Here is a 19,314-nt window from a genome sequence, read left to right as displayed (position 1 = left end):
TGTAACTTGGTAGAATGAAAGAAGTTTTCGTTTCACCCGTAGACTTTAGGATCTAAACTCTTGAACAGTTTGGAGGACCTGGGATATTCTGAATGATCTGATACTGTCTACTCAACTTTCAGAAGGCTTACTATATATGATAAATTACAAATCGTAGCTTTATAAAATGAAAGAGGTTATCTTTACACCCGTAGCTACGGGTGTAGACTCAAGGATCTAAACTCAAGAGCAGTTTGGATGACCTAAGATATCCCGATTGGTCTGAGACTGCCTATTGAACTTTCAGAAGAATTACTGGGCATGATATACTACAAATTGTAACTTTCTATAACAGAAGAAGTTTTCTTTACACCCGTAGACTTAAGGATCTAAACTCAAGAACAGTTTGGATGACCTTGGATATCTCGACTGATCTGATTCTGTGTATAGTACAGAGCGTTAATGATTAATCATAAATTTAATCATGATTAATGATTAAGGATTAAGATTAATCAAAATCATTAATCATAATCACAAAAAAATCTCATTTAATCATTAATCATTAATCTTAATCACACTGTTTTTGCAATCTTATCATTAATCAGTAATCATAATCATAAGAAAAAAATATTAATCAATCATTAATCATTCATCACCAAAAATGATTCATCATATAAAATATATAATCCAATTTAAATTGGTTCAAATACTGTTTCAAATAATATAATTTATAATTCTTCTCACAAAAATCTCCCGGACAGAGTTACCTTTTACTTTTGAAACTTCAAAAACATGTTAAACAATAAATATATTTTAATCATTTCCAGTTTTTTGTGATTGATTAATCATGATTAATCATGATTTATAATCAATGAGCCGTTTTTAATCATTAATCATAATCATTAATCACAGATAAAACCAATTTTAATCATTAATCATAATCTTTAATCATCCTAAAAATCAAATTAATCATTAATCATAATCAATAATCACCAAAATTGGAATTTTAATCACCAATGATTAATCATGATTAAAATTTTTGTCAATCATGAACGCTCTGGTATAGTACTTTCAGAGGACTTACTGGATATGATAGATTACAAATTGTAGCTTCGTATAATGAAAGAAGTTACCGTTACACCCGTAGACTTAAGTATCTAAACTCAAGAGCATTTAGGTTGACGTAAGATATCCCAACTAATCTGATTCTGTCTTTTGGACTTTCAGAAGACTTACTGGGCATGATAGATTACAAATTGTAACTTTGTATAATTTTGTTTAATGAAAGATGTTACCGTTACACCCTAAGACTTGAGGATATAAACTCAAGAACAGTTTGGATGACCTTGGATATCTCGACTGATCTGATTCTGTGTATAGTACTTTCAGAAGACTTACTGGACATGATAGATTACAAATTGTAGCTTCGTATAATGAAAGAAGTTACCGTTACACCCTAAGACTTGAGGATCTAAACTCAAGAACAGTTTGGATGACCTTGGATATCTCGACTGATCTGATTCTGTGTATAGTACTTTCAGAAGACTAACTGGACATGATAGATTACAAATCGTAGCTTTGTATAATGCAAGAAGTTACCGTTACACCCGTAGACTTAAGTATCTAAACTCAAGAGCATTTAGGTTGACGTAAGATATCCCAACTAATCTGATTCTGTCTTTTGAACTTTCAGTAGACTTACTGGACATAATAGATTACAAATTGTAACTTTGTATAATTTTGTATAATGAAAGTGTTGAAGTAGGCACATATAAGCAAGTGCGATGCTAAGCATGCCATGAAATTAGTTTGTACCTTTAGAAATAAATCATCAGTTATTGTTAGACCATCAACCGAGACGGTTGTTCTTTTATTACAACTCCCCAAGAGGTTGTGGGCCCTGCGCTTGGGCATCCGTTGCCGTAGCAACCAATCAACAAGTGAAAATTTTTCTCAAGCCGAAGCCGAAATGGAGAAAGTTCAAGTTCCGAAGCTGAATGGATCGAATTACAGCAGCTGGAAGTTCAGCACCGAGCTGCTGCTGATCCGGGAGGACCTCTGGAAGTTCGTCACCAAGCCACGGCCGGAAGAAGTAGCTGCGACGGAAAACGTTCCGGTGAATGCTGCTGCCGTTGAAGCTTGGGATTCCGGAGACCAGCGTGCGCGAGCCACAATCGGTCTTTTGATGGAGAGCAACCAGCATGGCCTCATCAAACAGACGAAAACGGCACGCGAAGCATGGGACAGGCTGAAGGACCATTTCGAGAAGCCGACGCTGACATCGAAGGTATCGTATCTGCGAAGTTTGATCTCCAAACGGTACTGCGAAGGCGAGGACATGGAGAAGCACGTGCACGAAATGGAGGAAGTTTTCGAGCGCCTCTCCGTGGCAGGGCTGAAACTGGACGAAAAGCTGCAGGTTGCGCTGGTGCTGAGTAGTCTTCCGAAAACTTTCAACACTCTAACGACCGCGTTGGAGAGTCGGACGGACGACGAGCTGACACTGGACCTCGTAAAAACCAAGCTGATTGACGAAGTGACAAAGCAGGGAAGTTTCGGCGAATCCGTTCTGAAGGCTGGATCCGGAAAGAAGGTCATCGTTTGCCACTACTGCAAAAAGCCTGGACACAAGCAGAGGGAGTGCCGGAAGCAAGCCAGTGACCACGAATCGGACACCAAGGGCGACCAGAGAAACCGGAAGAATCCATCCAAAGCGAAGGCGGTTCGTGAGACGAATGGCAGCTGCGCTTTCACCGTGAAGGGGACCGGAAAAACTGGATGCTGGATCGTCGATTCGGGGGCGACATCACACATGTGCGCCGAACGGGATTCGTTTCTGGACCTGGATGAAACCACCCACGAAAAAGTCACTCTGGCTGACGGGACGATGACAGCTGCGAATGGCAAAGGGACGTGCGAATTGGATTGCTGCGATCTGCAAGGTAACAAACGTTCCATCACCCTTTCAGACACTTTGTTCGTGCCGAAGTTGGAGTCGAATTTGATCTCCGTGCGCAAACTCGTTGCGAAGGGCGGAAAAGTGATTTTCGATACCGACAATTGCCGCATTATGAAGGGTGAGCAGGTGGCAGCCGTGGCGGTTCCGACCGGTGGGTTGTACTGCATCAAGAACCCTCACAACGCCATGAAAGTCAACGACACAGCGCATACGCCAAACTGCCAGCACGTGTGGCACAGGAAGCTCGGCCACCGGGACAACGATGCCGTTCAGGAGCTTTTCAAGAAGAAGCTAGCGACCGGCGTGCTCCTCGAGGACTGCGGCATTCGATCCGTGTGCGAGTGCTGTCAAGAAGCGAAGTTTGCTCGGCTCCCGTTTCCGAAGAAGACCAAGAAGCAGTCACAACAACCGTTGGACCTGATCCATGCAGACGTGTGCGGTCCGATGAAAAACGTTACCCCAGGAGGATGTCGGTACTACCTCACAGTGATCGACGACTATTCCCGGTACACAACCGTGTACTTTCTGCGAGAGAAATCTGACGCTGAGGAGAAGCTGAGGGATTTCGTAATGGAGGTGAAGACGACGTTCGGCAAACCGCCGAAGATCATTCGCTCCGATAATGGTGGTGAGTTCAAGAACAGGTCCCTGGAGAAGTTCTTCAAGCAAGAAGGTATCAGGCAGCAGTTCACTGCACCACACACCCCGCAGCAGAACGGAGTAGCAGAACGCAAAAACCGCACGTTGAACGAAATGGCGCGGTGCATGCTTCAGGATGCAGGACTACCGACGAAGTACTGGGCAGAGGCCGTGAACACGGCGAGTTACCTCCAAAATCGACTACCGACTAGGTCACTGGAGGTCACACCATACGAAGCGTGGTGGGGAGAAAAGCCGGACCTGAGCCACGTGCAGCCATTTGGAGCTGACGCGTTCGTGTGGATTCCGAAGCAGAACCGAACGAAGCTGGATGCAGCAGCACAGAAGATGACCTTCGTTGGGTATTCGCCTCAGCAGAAGGCGTACCGATTCCTGGATAGGCGTACCGGGTGCGTCATTAGTAGCCGTGATGCTCGGTTCATGCCAACGAGCAGTACCCAAGAAGAAGAAGAAGGCAATGGAAGTATCATCGAGTACCACTTTCCTTCGACCGACAATGTAAAAGCTAATTCATTTCCTATCGTTGCAGGGGACGTTCTCGGTGAGTCAGCGGACGATGAAGAAGAATTTGCGTCGGGTCGGTCAGATCCGGAAGAGGAGGAAGATGAGAACGACGCGGCCGTCGAGTCGCACGAAGACACTACTCTCACCGAGAATATCGATGCCGTTGAACGTCCCCTCAACGCACCGAGAGGACCATCGTCAACGAGCACGCCGATACGTGTGTCAAGCCGACTGAACAAGGGAGTTCCACCATTCCGATTCCGTGAAACCAGCAGCCTGGTGAGTCAGCTAACGTGGGAACCACAATCGCTAGCAGAAGCGCTGGCGAGCCCAGAGCGGGACCACTGGAAGGCCGCGATGGATGAAGAGTATGCAGCTCAGCAAGAAAACTCCACCTGGGACATCGTACGTTTACCCCCGAACCGAAAACCGATAGGCTGTCGGTGGGTTTTCCAGAAGAAGTTCGACGAGCATGGGAATGTGGCGAGGTACAAGGCTCGACTCGTCGCGAAGGGATGCAGCCAAAAATTTGGTACCGACTACGACGAGGTCTACGCGCCGGTTGCGAAGCACACCACTTTCCGGGCACTCTTGTCGATTGCAGCTCGTCGGAAGATGCAAGTGAAGCATGTCGATATCAAGACGGCATATTTGCACGGCAAGCTTTCGGAGACCATCTACATGCGGCAGCCGCCCGGGTATGAATCCGGGAATCAGGAAGATGTGTGCCATTTGAGGAGGAGCTTGTATGGCCTGAAGCAAGCCGGAAGGGTCTGGAACCGGACCATCACCGATGTCTTGAAGGAGCTGGGGTACGAAGCCACGGAAGCTGACAGCTGCCTTTTCGTGAAGGCCGACAAGTCGTCGTTCATCTTACTGTACGTAGATGACATGTTGATCGCCACCGAAGACGACACCGAGTACCAGCGAGTACGGAAGCACCTGGAAAGAAGATTCAAGATTACTTGTCTGGGTAATGTGAAGCAGTACCTCGGCATCCATGTCGAGCGACAAGAGGACGGAGGATTCCTGCTTAGTCAAGAAAGCTACATAGCGAAGGTTTTGGTTAGATTCGAGATGGAGCAAGCAAAACCGTCACAGATTCCGATGGATCCTGGCTACGTCACCGCAGAGCAAAAGGAGAAGGTAATGGCCACCACCGACAAATACCAGAGTCTAGTGGGCGCTTTACTCTACGTCGCCGTATGTACACGGCCGGATCTGGTTATCACGGCGTCCATCCTCGGGCGTAAGGTCAGCAAGCCAACGGAGAGCGACTGGACGGAAGCGAAGCGAGCGTTGCGGTACTTGAAGGGAACCGCTGGACTGAAGCTGCAGCTAGGAGGAGCTGGTCATCTCGAGGGCTACGCTGACGCGGATTGGGCTGGTGATCGCGTCGACCGGAAGTCAAATTCCGGTTTCTTGTTCAAGCTCGGAAATGGAACAATTAGCTGGACAGCACGAAAGCAGGAGTGCGTAACTTTGTCGTCCACCGAAGCGGAGTATGTCGCACTCGCCGAAGCAAGCAAGGAGCTACTCTGGCTGCTGAAGCTGATGCGAGGACTTGGCGAGAACATCCGGCATCCAGTGACGGTTCAGGAGGACAACCAGAGTTGTATCTCTATGCTGAACGCTGAAGGAGGGACGAGACGGACGAAGCACATCGACACCAGATACAATTTCGTCCGGGATTTGGCCGCATCTGGAATCATCAAAGTTAAGTATTGTCCGACGGAGGATATGTTGGCTGACGTGCTGACGAAGCCTCTAGCTCGGCTGAAACTGCGGAAGATAAGGGAAGAAGTTGGCCTGCAGAACATCGTCCTTGAGGAGGAGTGTTGAAGTAGGCACATATAAGCAAGTGCGATGCTAAGCATGCCATGAAATTAGTTTGTACCTTTAGAAATAAATCATCAGTTATTGTTAGACCATCAACCGAGACGGTTGTTCTTTTATTACAACTCCCCAAGAGAAAGAAGTTACCGTTACACCCTAAGACTTGAGGATCTAAACTCAAGAACAGTTTGGATGACCTTGGATATCTCGATTGATCTGATTCTGTGTATAGTACTTTCAGAAGACTTACTGGACATGATAGATTACAAATTGTAGCTTCGTATAATGAAAGAAGTTACCGTTACACCCTAAGACTTGAGGATCTAAACTCAAGAACAGTTTGGATGACCTTGGATATCTCGACTGATCTGATTCTGTGTATAGTACTTTCAGAAGACTAACTGGACATGATAGATTACAAATCGTAGCTTTGTATAATGCAAGAAGTTACCGTTACACCCGTAGACTTGAGGATCTAAACTCAAGAACAGTTTGGATGGCCTTGGATGTCTCGACTGATCTGGTTCTGTGTATAGAACTTTCAGAAGACTTACTGGACATGATAGATTACAAATCGTAGCTTTGTATAATGCAAGAAGTTACCGTTACACCCGTAGACTTTAGGATCTAAACTCAAGAACAGTTTGGATGACTTAGGTTATCCAGAAAACATATTGTGCATCATATTCAACTTTTTTCATGTTGTTGAGCACTAAAACTACAATATTTATCTACAGTGTAGTGTAGATACAGTACAGATACAGTAGATTCTACACAGTTTCGGTCAAGCGCTTCTTTCAAGTGCTTTAGTTTCAGGATAGTATTTTTAAACTCATATAACATTATTCTCAAAACACAAATTACACTCACCTATATTTGAGATAGTCGTACTCGGAGTATTTGAGGTTCAGCAGATGGCACGGACAAGCAGGATTCCCCAGCAGGCTCAGATATTCCAGGTTCGGAAAGCAGAGAGATAGCTTCGTCAGCAGGAGATCCAAATTTTCGAACTGCAAAACAAGCGGTGAACAATAGCTGTTAACAGAATACTGGAGTAGGTAGGTAGTTGTTGCCTCTTCGGCGATACGTGTGGGAATAAAAACTGCATTGATGATTGATGGTTGCAACTGGCGGCTACGCGTGCATATTGCAGAGTGCAGCGTTTATCAGGAGTTATCAGGTGCTGCCGCTGCTGCTGAACGTTCAGAACCATAAGGGCACGGGTAGAGCATTTTATACAACACCATGCAGCATGATAGCCCAAAAGGTCACCGTTTGAATAACAATATTGATTAGATATTAAGGTGGTTGTGAGTAGACTACTAGTGGGTCAATGATAACTATAAAAATTGCATGCTCGTTTTTCTTTTTTTTTGTTCTCTTGATTTAATCAAAATCATGCATTTTTGTATTTCTTGTTGCTACTAATTTTGAGAATTTATTACCAATTTGCAATTAATTTGTAGCATTTATTACTAATTTGTAACTATTTTTTTTTTGTTAGAATTTCAATTCGATTGCCAATCTCATCCAAACTCACCTTGTTGTTGTTCAGCGACAGCAGTTTGATGCGATCCAGCTGGGCCGGAAATATGATATCATCGGTGAGGTAGTTGTTATCCAGGACCAGTTCCTCCAGTTTGGTGAACAGTTCCAGCGACTCGAACGAGGACAGTTTGTTGTAGCTTAGGTCCAGGTGCCGGACGCGGTCCGAGTACAGATTCAGGATGGCCTCCGGCAGTTTGTACGTTTTCTGGTCGAAGTAGATGAGCTGCGGAAGAGTGGGGGAATGAATTGCAACGATGAAATTGTTTTTTTATTTTGTTCAGAATTTTCAAGATTATAAAAAATATGGGTAGTTCTCGCTGAAACCAGGCCGTCATTTACATAAAGTCGACGATTTCATTGTTTTTGCTTATTCACTAGAATATGTTGAAAAAAAATAAGAAACCCACTTTAGATGGTTTAATTCCTCGAGAATTCCTCCAAAAATTGCTCGGGAATTCCTCCAGGAGTACCTCGAAAATTCCTCCAGGAATGCCTTGAGAAAGTTGTTCGAGACTTTTTAGGAGCTCTTCGGGAATTCCTTCCGAAGTTGCTCGAAAATTCCTTCCGGAGTTTCTCGGGAATTCATCCAGAAATTGCTTTCGGAGTTCCTCGGGAAATCCTTCAGAAGTTCTCCGGGAATGGCTCAGGAGTTCAACGGGAATTCCTCAGGAATTCATCTAGGTAAGTAAAAAGAAAATCGTCCAATCCACTAAGAATTTGAATCCTTTGACAGATACGTATTTCGACCTCAACTGTAAGGTCGTCCTCAGTGTCTTCGAGTCAAGTACAAGACACTGCAGTGTCTTGTACTTGACTCGAAGACACTGAGGACGACCTTACAGTTGAGGTCGAAATACGTATCTGTCGAAGGATGCAAATTCTTAGTGGAATTAAAAGAAACAGTACTTAACACGGTTTTCCTTTTACTTACAGATACTCCCCTAACAAGCCCAGGATAATCATCAAATTCATCTAGGCGTCTCGAGGAACCACTGGAAAAATTCCCGAAGAACTCCTGCAGCAAAACCTGGGAAACTCCTGGAGATATTTTGAGCAGTTCTTTGGAGATATTCTGAAGGAATTCCATGAGAAATTTCCGAGGGGTTTCTGGAAGAATTCCAAAGGAAATTTTAAAGGAATGTCTGAGGAACTCCTGGGCGAATTCCCGAGGAACTTATGAGCTCCCGGAAGAGGTTTATGAAAAACTACAGGATAATTTTCCTAGGAACTTCCGCAGGAATTCCCGAGGATTTCTCGAAGAACTCCCGGAAGAACTCCAGAGGAACTCCCGGAAGTACTCCCGAAGAAATTCCAGAGGAACTGTCCATAGGGATTTCCGAGGAATTCCCGAAGAAATTCCTGGGGAACTCCCGGAGGAATTCTCGAGGAATTCTCGAAGACATTCCCGAGAAACTCCTGGATGAATTCCCGAAGGAACTTCCAAAGAACTTTCGTGGAACTCTCGGAATGGTGGGCTTCGTGGCCGTGCGGTTAGGGGCGTCAGTCTTCTTGCCGATTCGTAAGCCTCGGAGTGTGAGTGAAAACTTTTCGTCAAACGGAAAATTATCCACTGGACCACTGGGTGTTTCGTGTGTTGTCCGTTGTCTCATGTTTGTGATTGTTCAGTCTGTGCAACCACAAGTTGAAGACGACGTAGTGTCTTTTTAAACAAGAATATTTTCCGAAGAACTTCCGGAGCAATTCCCGTGAAACTGCTGGAGAAACTCCCTAGGAACTCCCGAAAGAATTCCCGAAGAAATCCCGAGGAACTCCCTGGGAACTCCTGGAGTAATTCACGAGGAACTGCCAGAGAAATTCCTGGTGGATTTCCCGAGGAACTGCCGAAGGAATTTCCGAGGAACTCCCGGAGAGTCTCCTGCATGAACTCCCCAGGCACTTCTGGAGGTATTCCCGAGAAACTCCTGGATTAATTTCCGAGGAACTCCTGAAGAAATTGGAAAAAAATCACAGAGTAATTCCCGCGGAACTTTCTAAGTAATACTCAATTCCAGAGTTGACTCTCCAAATGTCGATGTTCTACATCTCGATATCTCTCCCTATCTCTATGGTTTGGTCAGTCCCTTCAATCTGCATACATTTTACCTTTGTACATGTCAATGTTTCCTTATCGCGAACTAGATCTCATGCGATGCGACCATGCCTAGGCGAGTCCACCCTAGAAATGAGAGGCCACCGGCTTACTGGTGGACCGACGCGATTGCGGACCTGCGCCGCGCCTGCCTACGGGCTAAGCGGCGGACGAAGCGATCACGACCTAAGGAAGAGCGAAACGAACTACGGGTGATGTTCAGCCGTGCTGAAGACTGAGATAAGAGCAAGCAAAAAGGCCTGCTTAGACCCAGTCAGAGTGCCAATGCGAATCCGTGGGGTGATCCCTACAGGATCGTGATGGCTAAGACGAGATGTGTAATGGCTCCTACAGAGCAAACTCCAGCAATGTTGGAGGGGATCATCGAGGATTTTTTTCTGCGTCATGATCCTACACTGAAATAAATTTTGTTGTGGAAACTACCGATTCCATAGTAAAATTACTAACCGTATCTATGATTTTCAACCTACAACAATTTCCAGTTAATTCTACTAAAACACTGTCAACTTAACTAGCAGTGCAGTTAACATTACTAAAAATAATCTTAATTTAACAAATGAGCATTGTATTTTTAATCACACTGTGTTGTAAAATGCGTGTCCAGGAAAAATTAACAATGTTTCGTTGTTGAGACGACTACGCTTTTAGTTGAATTTACTACAATGCATTGTAATTTCAAGCATTTTCAGTTACCTTAACAGATTTTGTTGTCGGTTGAGAATCATAGGTACGGTTAGTAATTTTACTATGGAATCGGTAGTTTTCATAACAAAATTTATTTCAGTGTATTCCTTAGCCTCATTTTGTAGGACAGCCGGGGACTGGGGCTGGCGATGAGGAGAGGGTCACCGATGTGGAACTTGCGGGGATAGCAAAGTCCCTTAGCGTTGGTTAGATCCCAGGGCCGGACGGAGTTCCGAAACTGGCCTTGAAAGTAGCTATTGCAAAGGCTCCCGAGATGTTCAGGTTTGCTATCCAGAAATACCTAGACGAGGGAGTTTTCCCAAAAGTTTGGAAGCGGCAGAACCTGGTTCTATTGCCAAAGGCGGGGAAATCACCGGAGTCCCGTGGGCATATACACCAATATGTTTGATCGACACGGCGGGGAAGGTGCTCGAAAAGATTATCCTCAATAGAATGTTCAGTCACACCGAGGTTGGCAATGGTCTCTCAAGTAGCCAGTACGGCTTCCGGAAGGGGAGGTCGACCGTAGACGCTATCCTGTCGGATGGCTCTCTCTCTCTTCTTGGCGTAACGTCCTCACTGGGACAAAGCCTGCTTCTCAGCTTAGTGTTCTATGAGCACTTCCACAGTTATTAACTGAGAGCTTCCTCTGCCAATGACCATTTTGCATGTGTATATCGTGTGGCAGGCACGAAGATACTCTATGCCCAAGGAAGTCAAGGAAATTTCCTTTACGAATAGATCCTGGACCGACTGGGAATCGAACCCGTCACCCTCAGCATGGTCATGCTGAATACCCGTGCGTTTACCGCCTCGGCTATATGGGCCCTGTCGGATGGCCTCAATGGTCAAATAGCAGCGCGCGTGGGACAGTTACACCAAAGGAAGGTAGACCCATAGGTTGACACCGAAGGTAAATAGTTGGATTAATAGGCATTCCACCTGACACAGGTCCTTTCATGCCATGGTGTCTTCCGACAGTTTCTACACCGTTTCGGGCATGCGGGTTTTTCCTAATGCCCTGTTTGTACTGGTTTAGAGGAAACGACGAAACACGTTTTGTTCGTGTGCCCGCGTTTTCGCACAGTGCGTGACCGCATGCTTGTCACATGCGGGGAGGACTCAACTCCGGACAATATTGTCCAGAGGATGTGTAGAGATGAGTTTGGCTGGCATGCCGTTTCAACGGCTATCACCCACATCGTCTTGGAGCTACAGAGGAGGTGGCGCGTGGACTCGGAGAGTGGCTAGTTCAGATGCGGTACAAGAGGTGGTCCCAGGGTTCAGAGTCGGCTTCGTAGGTCACCTTGCGCTGGAAATCAACCTTTACAGCGATTAAGTGGCCGCGGAGAGGAAGTCCTGGTAACGTTGCTGTCGTGGCGTCGGTCTACTGGCTTGGAACCGAGCCCGCGGTTGGAAAGGGGCCCCCGGTAAAAGCCGGGGCTGGTTGAGACCCTACTGTCAGCAACCTTCTGGTGCATCTGATAGGACCTGAAGGGTAGTGATATTCTTGCCTTTAGCAGGTCAGATCTGGTTTCACGTAGGCAACAGTTCTTGATGTCCGCAAAACAGTTGGGCGCGGGCGTGGGGTTGACCCTGCTCCCCTTCCGAGGATAAAGGGACTGGTGAGGACCACTCGGGAAATTGGCTAAGCGCCAGCAGCATGCTATCATGATGGACTCTCCAAAGCGAGACATCGATGTTCGCAGGCTACGTAGCTAACCTTGAGGGTGCGATGTGCACTAGCCCTTCTCTGAAGCAATGCCTTCTTGGTGATTCCCTTTTACTTTTGTGATAGAAGACGGCCTTAACCCCATACTACCCGGATCTTCCTGTTCGGGTGTCTGTTGAGCAGATTCTTCCCCTATGCTATGGTTTAGAAGAAAAAAAAATGCCCTTGCCTTTGCTAGTTTAAGAAAAGTTCTATTCGAACGTGAAATCACTACAGCTGCACACCAGTGAAACTTGACGTGTATCAGTGGAGAACACTCAACCGCTGCAGGTTTTCATCAATTCGTGCAAGGTGGCCTAACAATTGGATCTCCAACGCCCAAGTAACCAAAAGTTCCGCTTCCCATGACAAAATGCACTTTCACGTTCCGCGAAATTCAGATAAAGTTTCGAATGGAACTTTCTGGCTGCTTAAAAAGCTAACGATGAGCCTTGCTGGTACTTCGGTCACAAGTTCCGGCAAGGCTCATTGGCAGCCTTTTAAGCAGCTTTAAAGCTGCTTAAGATGCTACTCGGAACTTTGTCGGAACTTTCAAGTTCACAGAAGTTCAGTTCAGTACAGTAGTATTGTGTTTTGATGAAGATTAAATGTATTTTTTTAGTAGAAAGCAACTGTTGCATACACGAATAAATGATAATGCGACCACCGGATTCGAACCGATAGCCGCTGCGTGAGAGCCCTACGCTCTACCAACATTACTACAGTTACGATTGAGTAAACGGACACTGTCAAGTGTCTTCAACAGTGCAAGCGGTAAGTGAGCAGACTATTACGCAGGAGAATCCAGTTCAAATCTACAAAGCTGCGACGTGTATGAAAATGTATCTATCAGAAGCAATATCAGACATCAATCACACACCCACGAATAAGGTTGTGATTCTGAAAAATACAATTTGTTTCTGAATGAATTTTGTCAAAGTTCTGTCAGTAGCTGCTTATAAGGCTATCTAGCTACCTTATATGAACTTTCAAGTTCCAAAATAACTTAAAAATGCTGCTGCTTAGAAGGCTAATGAGCAACCTCAAACAAGCTGCTTAGCTTAGAAAGTACCCACTTATCTGAACTTTTGATTACTTTGGTATCTACTGGTTGAAACAAGCCTCCACGCGCACGTGGAATGAGCGGTTTCACAAATTCGTCGAGCAACGACTGAAGTTCAAACGAAGCGAGTATGACCAATGCCTATGCGCGCGAAGGATTGGTCTGGAGAAGTTGATCATAGTTTTGTACGTTGACGACATTTTCATTACGGGTTCGTTGAAGGTAGTCAGGATGGCGAAGGAGCTCATGTCCCGAGAATTTGAAATGGCCGAAAACAGCTTCTTGGAGATGAGAATCGCCTATGATTTGGAAGGCGGAGTCATGCGGATCAGTCAGCAGCAATATCACGAGGATGTTTTGTAAAGATTCGAGATGTGCGAGTGCAAGCCGTATTCAACTCCGTTGAAGCATCACCTGAAGTTGCCGAAAGGGGTAGAGGAGGAAAGGATCACCATGCCATATCGAGAACTCGTGGGTTGTTTTGACTTATGCGGCAATGACAACGAGACCAGATTTGGCAGCGGGAGTGAATTTGCTAAGCCCATCCAAAGTTGCCCGAATGAGATTCACTTGGGTGCACTTGAGACGGGTACTACGATACCTGGAGGGAACCGTTACCGTGGGATTAGTGTTCGCAGAGGAAGTGATGCAGCTGCAGTGGAAGGATATTCTGACACTAATGTGTTGCAAGTTACCCCACAGATGGACAAGTTACCCCATTCGACCTTACAAAACAGTTGCCCCAACATCTCTACACAAAAATACTGTATACAAGTTGCTTCATTTTACTTCCTAAGCTACGTAGGATATTTGTTCCAATATTTAGCATGTCGCTCCCATTTTCATCCTACGAAAAACAAATGATTGATGCGCTATTTGTTTTGTTTCTTTTTTTGTATTTTTGTTAGAAGTGAGCACGCATGAAAACAAAAAGAACGGCATCAATCGGTGCCGTAATCGCTTGTTTTTGAAAAGGATGAATTTGGGAGCCATGAGATTATGTTTAGCTCTCCTACCCTATTCAATTTTTTGTGAAAGATTAACATTATACCACAGACAAACAGACATAACACCTAGAAGAATTTTCGTGAAAATCCATCGCCCACTTTATACTATCATCACCTGGCGGAAATGTTTCACGAAGCACTGAATTGTGCAATATCGTCAACAGAAGGCGCTAGTGTGTAACGTCAAACTCAAATAAAAACCACAGACAAGCAGACGTAATACTGGCGAAATTTCAATCGACCACACTTTTAACGATCACTTTAAATCTTCATAGTTGTGGCTTTTACAACCAGAGGTGCGCACATCGTTTGTCTTTGCGTTTGTCGTTTCACGCTAGTGCTTTCTGTTGACGATATTGCACAACGCAGTGTTCCGTGAAACATTTCCACCAGGTGATGGTAGTGCGAACTGGGCGATGGATTTTCACGAAAATTGTTCTAGGCAGTCTTCCCAAACGAACACCAAACTCGCTAAGTACTGCTGTATTTATACTCCGCCTGTACTCTGACTGTGCGTTCGTACCGCAACACACAAATCTGTACCCAAACGTGTACTTATGTTCAAAGTTCGCTTCAAACACAAGTTCGAACATATGTACAGTACATGTGTACCGTGCGAAACGAAGTGGGAAGCAATCGTGTAAAAAAGAACTTTCTCGAACGACGATTGACAGTTCGGCACCAATCGTTTGCCAATCCAAAAGCCGCTTCGGGTTTCATTCTCGGTTTGTGCTCGGATCGATTTTCGTTTTGTACTTCTGTACGTACACAAGTTTTGTACTTGAGTACTCTTCGGTACGGAGTACGGTAGCAAACACGGGTACTCCGATGTTTGGTGTTTGATGTTCAACACAAGTGCGAGAAAACGTACAGAAGTTGAACATGTGTCAAGTTTGTGGGAAGACTGGTTCTAGGTGTTACGTCTGTTTGTCTGTGGAAAAACTATGCGCGCACTTCTGGTTGTGAAAGCCACAACTATGAAGATTTGAAATTATCGATAAGGCATCGTACACAAATTACGTAACGCTATAGGGGGAGGGGGGGGGGGGTCTAGCTTAGCGTTAAGAGCCATACAAAATATTTTTGATTTTCATACAAAAAGCGTTACATGGGGGAGGGGGGGGGGAGTTTGAAATCGCTGATTTTAGCGTTACGTAATTTGTGTACCATGCCTAAAGCGTTGTCGATGGAAATTTTCATCAATGTTACGTCTATTTGTCTCTGTTTATACCTTCATGATACATTCAGATTTCCATATTATAAAATCATACTTTTTAGGGGCACTTTAAAACAAATCAAATGTTTTAGGTGGCAACCGTTACAATGTATTGTTTGTCGCCTATTAAAATTTTATATAAACAAACCATGCAGAACCCATTATTCAAGGACAGCTGACTGATAAGTACGATTATTCAGTAGAGGAATTCCACGGAGTCATGTCAGTCGATCCTGAGCGACCATTTCAAAAATATCTGAAACTTTGCACAGTTTTTCAATTTCATATAAATCGCCATTTTTTGATATTAAACCTTCATATTCACTCACGACTAACTTTTCAAAAGGGTGTATGCGAAAATAGTTCTAAAATATTCTAAAAGCTGTACAGCAAAAACGGATTGTTCGATTGTTATAAATTTTTCAGCAAAGTTAGATAACTAAATGATGATTCCTTAGAAAATATACACTGTAAAAAATTTCTTTTTCTACTTTGAAAAAATATGATATTTGTCACAAAAACTCAAATATCTCAAAACCCTATCTTTTTACCAACTTCAATTTTTTAGGGGAAATGGCCCATTATATCAGCTATCTACCATAAAATTTTGGTGATGGTAAACTGATAAACAAAAAAGTTATGACATTTCAAACATTTCACAATTTTTACATTTAGTAACAAAAAAAAATTTTTTTCTGTGTAAATTATTTCGAGAATTATATTTTGATGCTGATTTTATTGTAAAGGCTACCGCCTGAATTAAACAAGTTGTTTTCATGATACTTTAGTTTGATTATTCGTAATTACTATAGTATCTATTTGAAACTTAGAGGCGATCCAGTGTTGTGATCAAAAATATTGAGATTGTCATACTTTTTATTGTACGTGACTGGTGAAAAAATCCCTTGATAGTGTTGAAAAGCTGTTGATTATAAGAAAAATGGAATTGAATTTATTTTTAAGACAAAAGCTGTATAATAAAAGTTTTTTTATACGCGTATACGTCTAGTTTATCCGCAAAAAAAATCCCTCTTAGAGAACAGACTTTATGATCGGAAGAATGCGAGTAACTTCAACAACAACAAATGCATAAGAGGTACATACCACAGACAAACAGACGAAACGCCTAGAACAATTTTAGTGAAAATTCATCGCCCAGTTCACACTATCACCACCTGGTGGAAATGTTTCACGAAACACTGCGTTGTGCAATATCGTCATCAGAAGGCGCTAGTGTGAAACGTCAAACGCAAAGAAAAGCGATGGGCGCTCTTCTGGTTATGAAAGCCACAACCAAGATTCAAAATGATCGTTGAAGGCGTGGTCAATGAAAATTTCGCCAGTGTTACGTTTGTTTGTCTGTATACATACCTGACAATGCTCACGAAAAAAACAAAGAAAATACTACCGCTATGAATATTAAAAATTGTATAGTGTTTTTTTTCTTCAGCCACCAACACCAAACAAGTAAGTTAAAATTAATAAGTGATTTTGTTTTTTATAATCTAACGAACAAGATGAACAGTCGCTTTCTCAAAGGTCTTCAACTCAACGCTCTCTTGTAGACCGTTTGATGAAAAAAAATGTTCAAAAGAGTTACGAAATCTCACCGAAAGCACAATAGATAAACTGAAAGAGACTGGTTATGCCCAAATGTCCACATTGTGTACAAAATTACGCATTTGCACGTCCTGCCGTCTAGAATTTGACAAACGAGCCATCTGTATATCATCGGTAAAGCAGGGCGCAGGAAGTTCGAAAACGACAACAACTGAGAAATTGCCATCAGCGACATCTGTTTAAACAATTTAATTACGCCCCTTTTCAAAAATGCCCTGTAATATTCTTCAACATCTATACCCATTTCAATATTTTTAACGTTGCAAAACACGCTTTCAACATTCATCTTGAAGAAGAGGGAAAACACTTGTCCTCAAATGTAACAGAAAATTAATGAATAAACGACTAATGCGCGGAGGGCGTGATAAAATCGGAACATTACGGTACATAGTATATTATATTATATGTATATATAATATATAATAAAAACAACTTGTTTTACTCACGCAAGGCCATTAACAATAAAATCAGCATCAAACTTCAATTTCCGGCCGAAATAATTTACACTAAAAAAAAATATTACTAAATGTGAAAATTGTGAAATGTTTGAATTGTCATAACTTTTTTGTTTATTTTCATGGTAGATTGCTAATACAATGGACCGTTTTCTCTAAAAAATTACGTTGGTAAAAAGATAGGGTTTTGAGATATTTGAGTTTTTGTGACAAAAATGATATTTTTTAATGTTAAAAAAGATTTTTTTCACAGTGTATATTTTCTTAGGAATCGCCATTTAGTTATCTAACTTTGCTGAACAATAAAATCAGCATCAAATCGCGATTCCCGGCCGAAATAATTTACACAGAAAATTTTTTTTTACTAAATGTAAAAATTGTGAAATTTTTAAAATGTTATAACTTTTTTGTTTATTAGTTTACCATCACCAAATTTTTATGGTAGATTGCTAATACAATGGACCGTTTTCCCTAAAAAATTCAAGTTGGTAAAAAGATAGGGTTTTGAGATATTTGAGTTTTTGTGACAAAAATGATGTTTTTCAATAATAAAATAGATTTTTTTTCACAGTGTATATTTTCTTAGAAATCACCATTTAGCTATCTAACTTTGCTGAAAAATTCATAACAATCGAACAATCCGTTTTTGCTGTGCATATTTTTGAATATTTTTGAACCATTTTCACATACACCCTTTTGAAAAGTTAGTCGTGGCTCTAAATAAAAATTTGATATCGAAAAATGGCGATTTAGATGGAACTGAAAAACTGTGCAAAGTTTCAGTTCAATAGAAAATCATGAATTAAAAATTTTCCTTAATTTTGATGCTGTTGCTTGGAATCGCTCAGTATCCTTCCAAAATTATTTATAACTGCCAGAACCAACACGCAGCATTTATAGTCAACCAAAAATCTACCAAAATTTAATTCAGTTTACATCATCCCTCCAAATATTTACCCTGACCGTTGATTACTTTGTACTCTTACCTTTTGTTCATCTTCAATGTAGATAATTTTATTCCAGTTGATATCATCCATCGTGACTCCCCGGTTCTGGTTCTGTTGGTTATCAGCATCAACAGAATTAATCCTCTCAGCAGCGTCCCGTGCTCAATAAATATTGCAATCCACTACTAACCCAGAAACTCTTGTTCTACAGCTTCAGCTAATCACACAAAATTTCACTTTTCTTTTAAACTTGAAAAAAAACGATTCGGGAAGCACGTTCACTATTTGAGACCTTTCCTCGTCAACCGGCAGTTCGATAATCTACTATCTCTCCGGGGAATCGTCCTGATGCTTGCTTCGCGCGGGTAGAAGATCAAGAAGTAGAACAACAGAGAATGGTGCACTATAACTACTGGATCACAATGAAGAAGCTCATCTACCTCTGTTTAGCACACAGCCTCACTCACTGAGCTGTTGTAGAGGCAATTCCAAACAGCAATAAAGCTGAAAGCATGTTCTATTTGCACACACCTCTACTAGCTCCGGGTACGCGGCTTATCAGGCCTCGAAGAGATTTGAATACTTTTTCTGTTTTGTCGTTTCGTTGCGTGTCCCGACCCGAGAAATACGTCATCAACGAGGCGAGAGTGTTCTTCTTCTGGTGTTCTGCTAAAAAGATCTGCTGGTGGTTGAGCTACTTGTTTCAAGATTGCTTGTTTGCTGCCCTGCAGAGTTTGCTCATCCTTTCCGCACTAGCTACACTGATTAGTGGTGAGAGACATGGTGTGTGTCAGAGATAGTAGCCTGTGATCAAAGCAGGCCTAATGTAGGCTGTGCGAATGTTCTACGCGGTTTTTGATGATCGATCGAAGATGATAGAAACGCACAAACACGGCGTTGAAAGTATACTGTTCAAGAACACGGTTAATCGTAGTAGGCCGGCCACGCTTGATTCGTCACTTGGAGTGCTTCAGTCTCGATGGAATACCAAGGGATGCTCAGTGAATGAGTGCTT

The 19,314-nt window shown here is 43.0% G+C and overlaps 2 protein-coding genes across 2 annotated transcripts in view; both read right to left on the bottom strand.

Annotated features, from left to right (window-relative positions):
* LOC134285652 (leucine-rich melanocyte differentiation-associated protein-like) overlaps positions 1-19,314 on the bottom strand; it is a 21,721-nt gene extending 2,407 nt beyond the window's left edge. Inside the window, exons 1-3 of the mRNA XM_062846837.1 lie at positions 18,339-19,314; positions 7,479-7,709; positions 6,809-6,948 (exon numbers count right to left, since the gene is read on the bottom strand). Of these exons, the coding sequence (XP_062702821.1) occupies positions 6,809-6,948; positions 7,479-7,709; positions 18,339-18,389 (422 nt within the window). The 5' untranslated portion in view covers positions 18,390-19,314. The remainder of the gene's footprint in view (positions 1-6,808; positions 6,949-7,478; positions 7,710-18,338) is intronic.
* LOC109412573 (leucine-rich melanocyte differentiation-associated protein) lies at positions 6,805-18,389 on the bottom strand. Its single transcript, XM_062860124.1, has 3 exons — positions 18,339-18,389; positions 7,479-7,709; positions 6,805-6,948 (listed from the first exon to the last, which is right to left on the bottom strand). The coding sequence occupies exons 1-3, from the start codon at positions 18,387-18,389 to the stop codon at positions 6,805-6,807; spliced, it is 426 nt and encodes a 141-aa protein (XP_062716108.1).

This window comes from Aedes albopictus, chromosome 1 (genome assembly GCF_035046485.1).
Source record: "Aedes albopictus strain Foshan chromosome 1, AalbF5, whole genome shotgun sequence".
Lineage (NCBI taxonomy): Eukaryota > Metazoa > Arthropoda > Insecta > Diptera > Culicidae > Aedes > Aedes albopictus.
This window is presented reverse-complemented; position numbering and strand designations above follow the sequence as displayed.

Coding starts and splice junctions, on each gene's coding strand:
- LOC109412573 (XM_062860124.1), bottom strand. CDS start 18,389: ATGGATGATATCAACTGGAATAAAATTATCTACATTGAAGATGAACAA. Junction 7,710..18,338: donor ACATTGAAGATGAACAAAAG/GTAAGAGTACAA, acceptor ACTCTTCCGCAG/CTCATCTACTTCGACCAGAA. Junction 6,949..7,478: donor TGTCGCTGAACAACAACAAG/GTGAGTTTGGAT, acceptor CTTGTTTTGCAG/TTCGAAAATTTGGATCTCCT.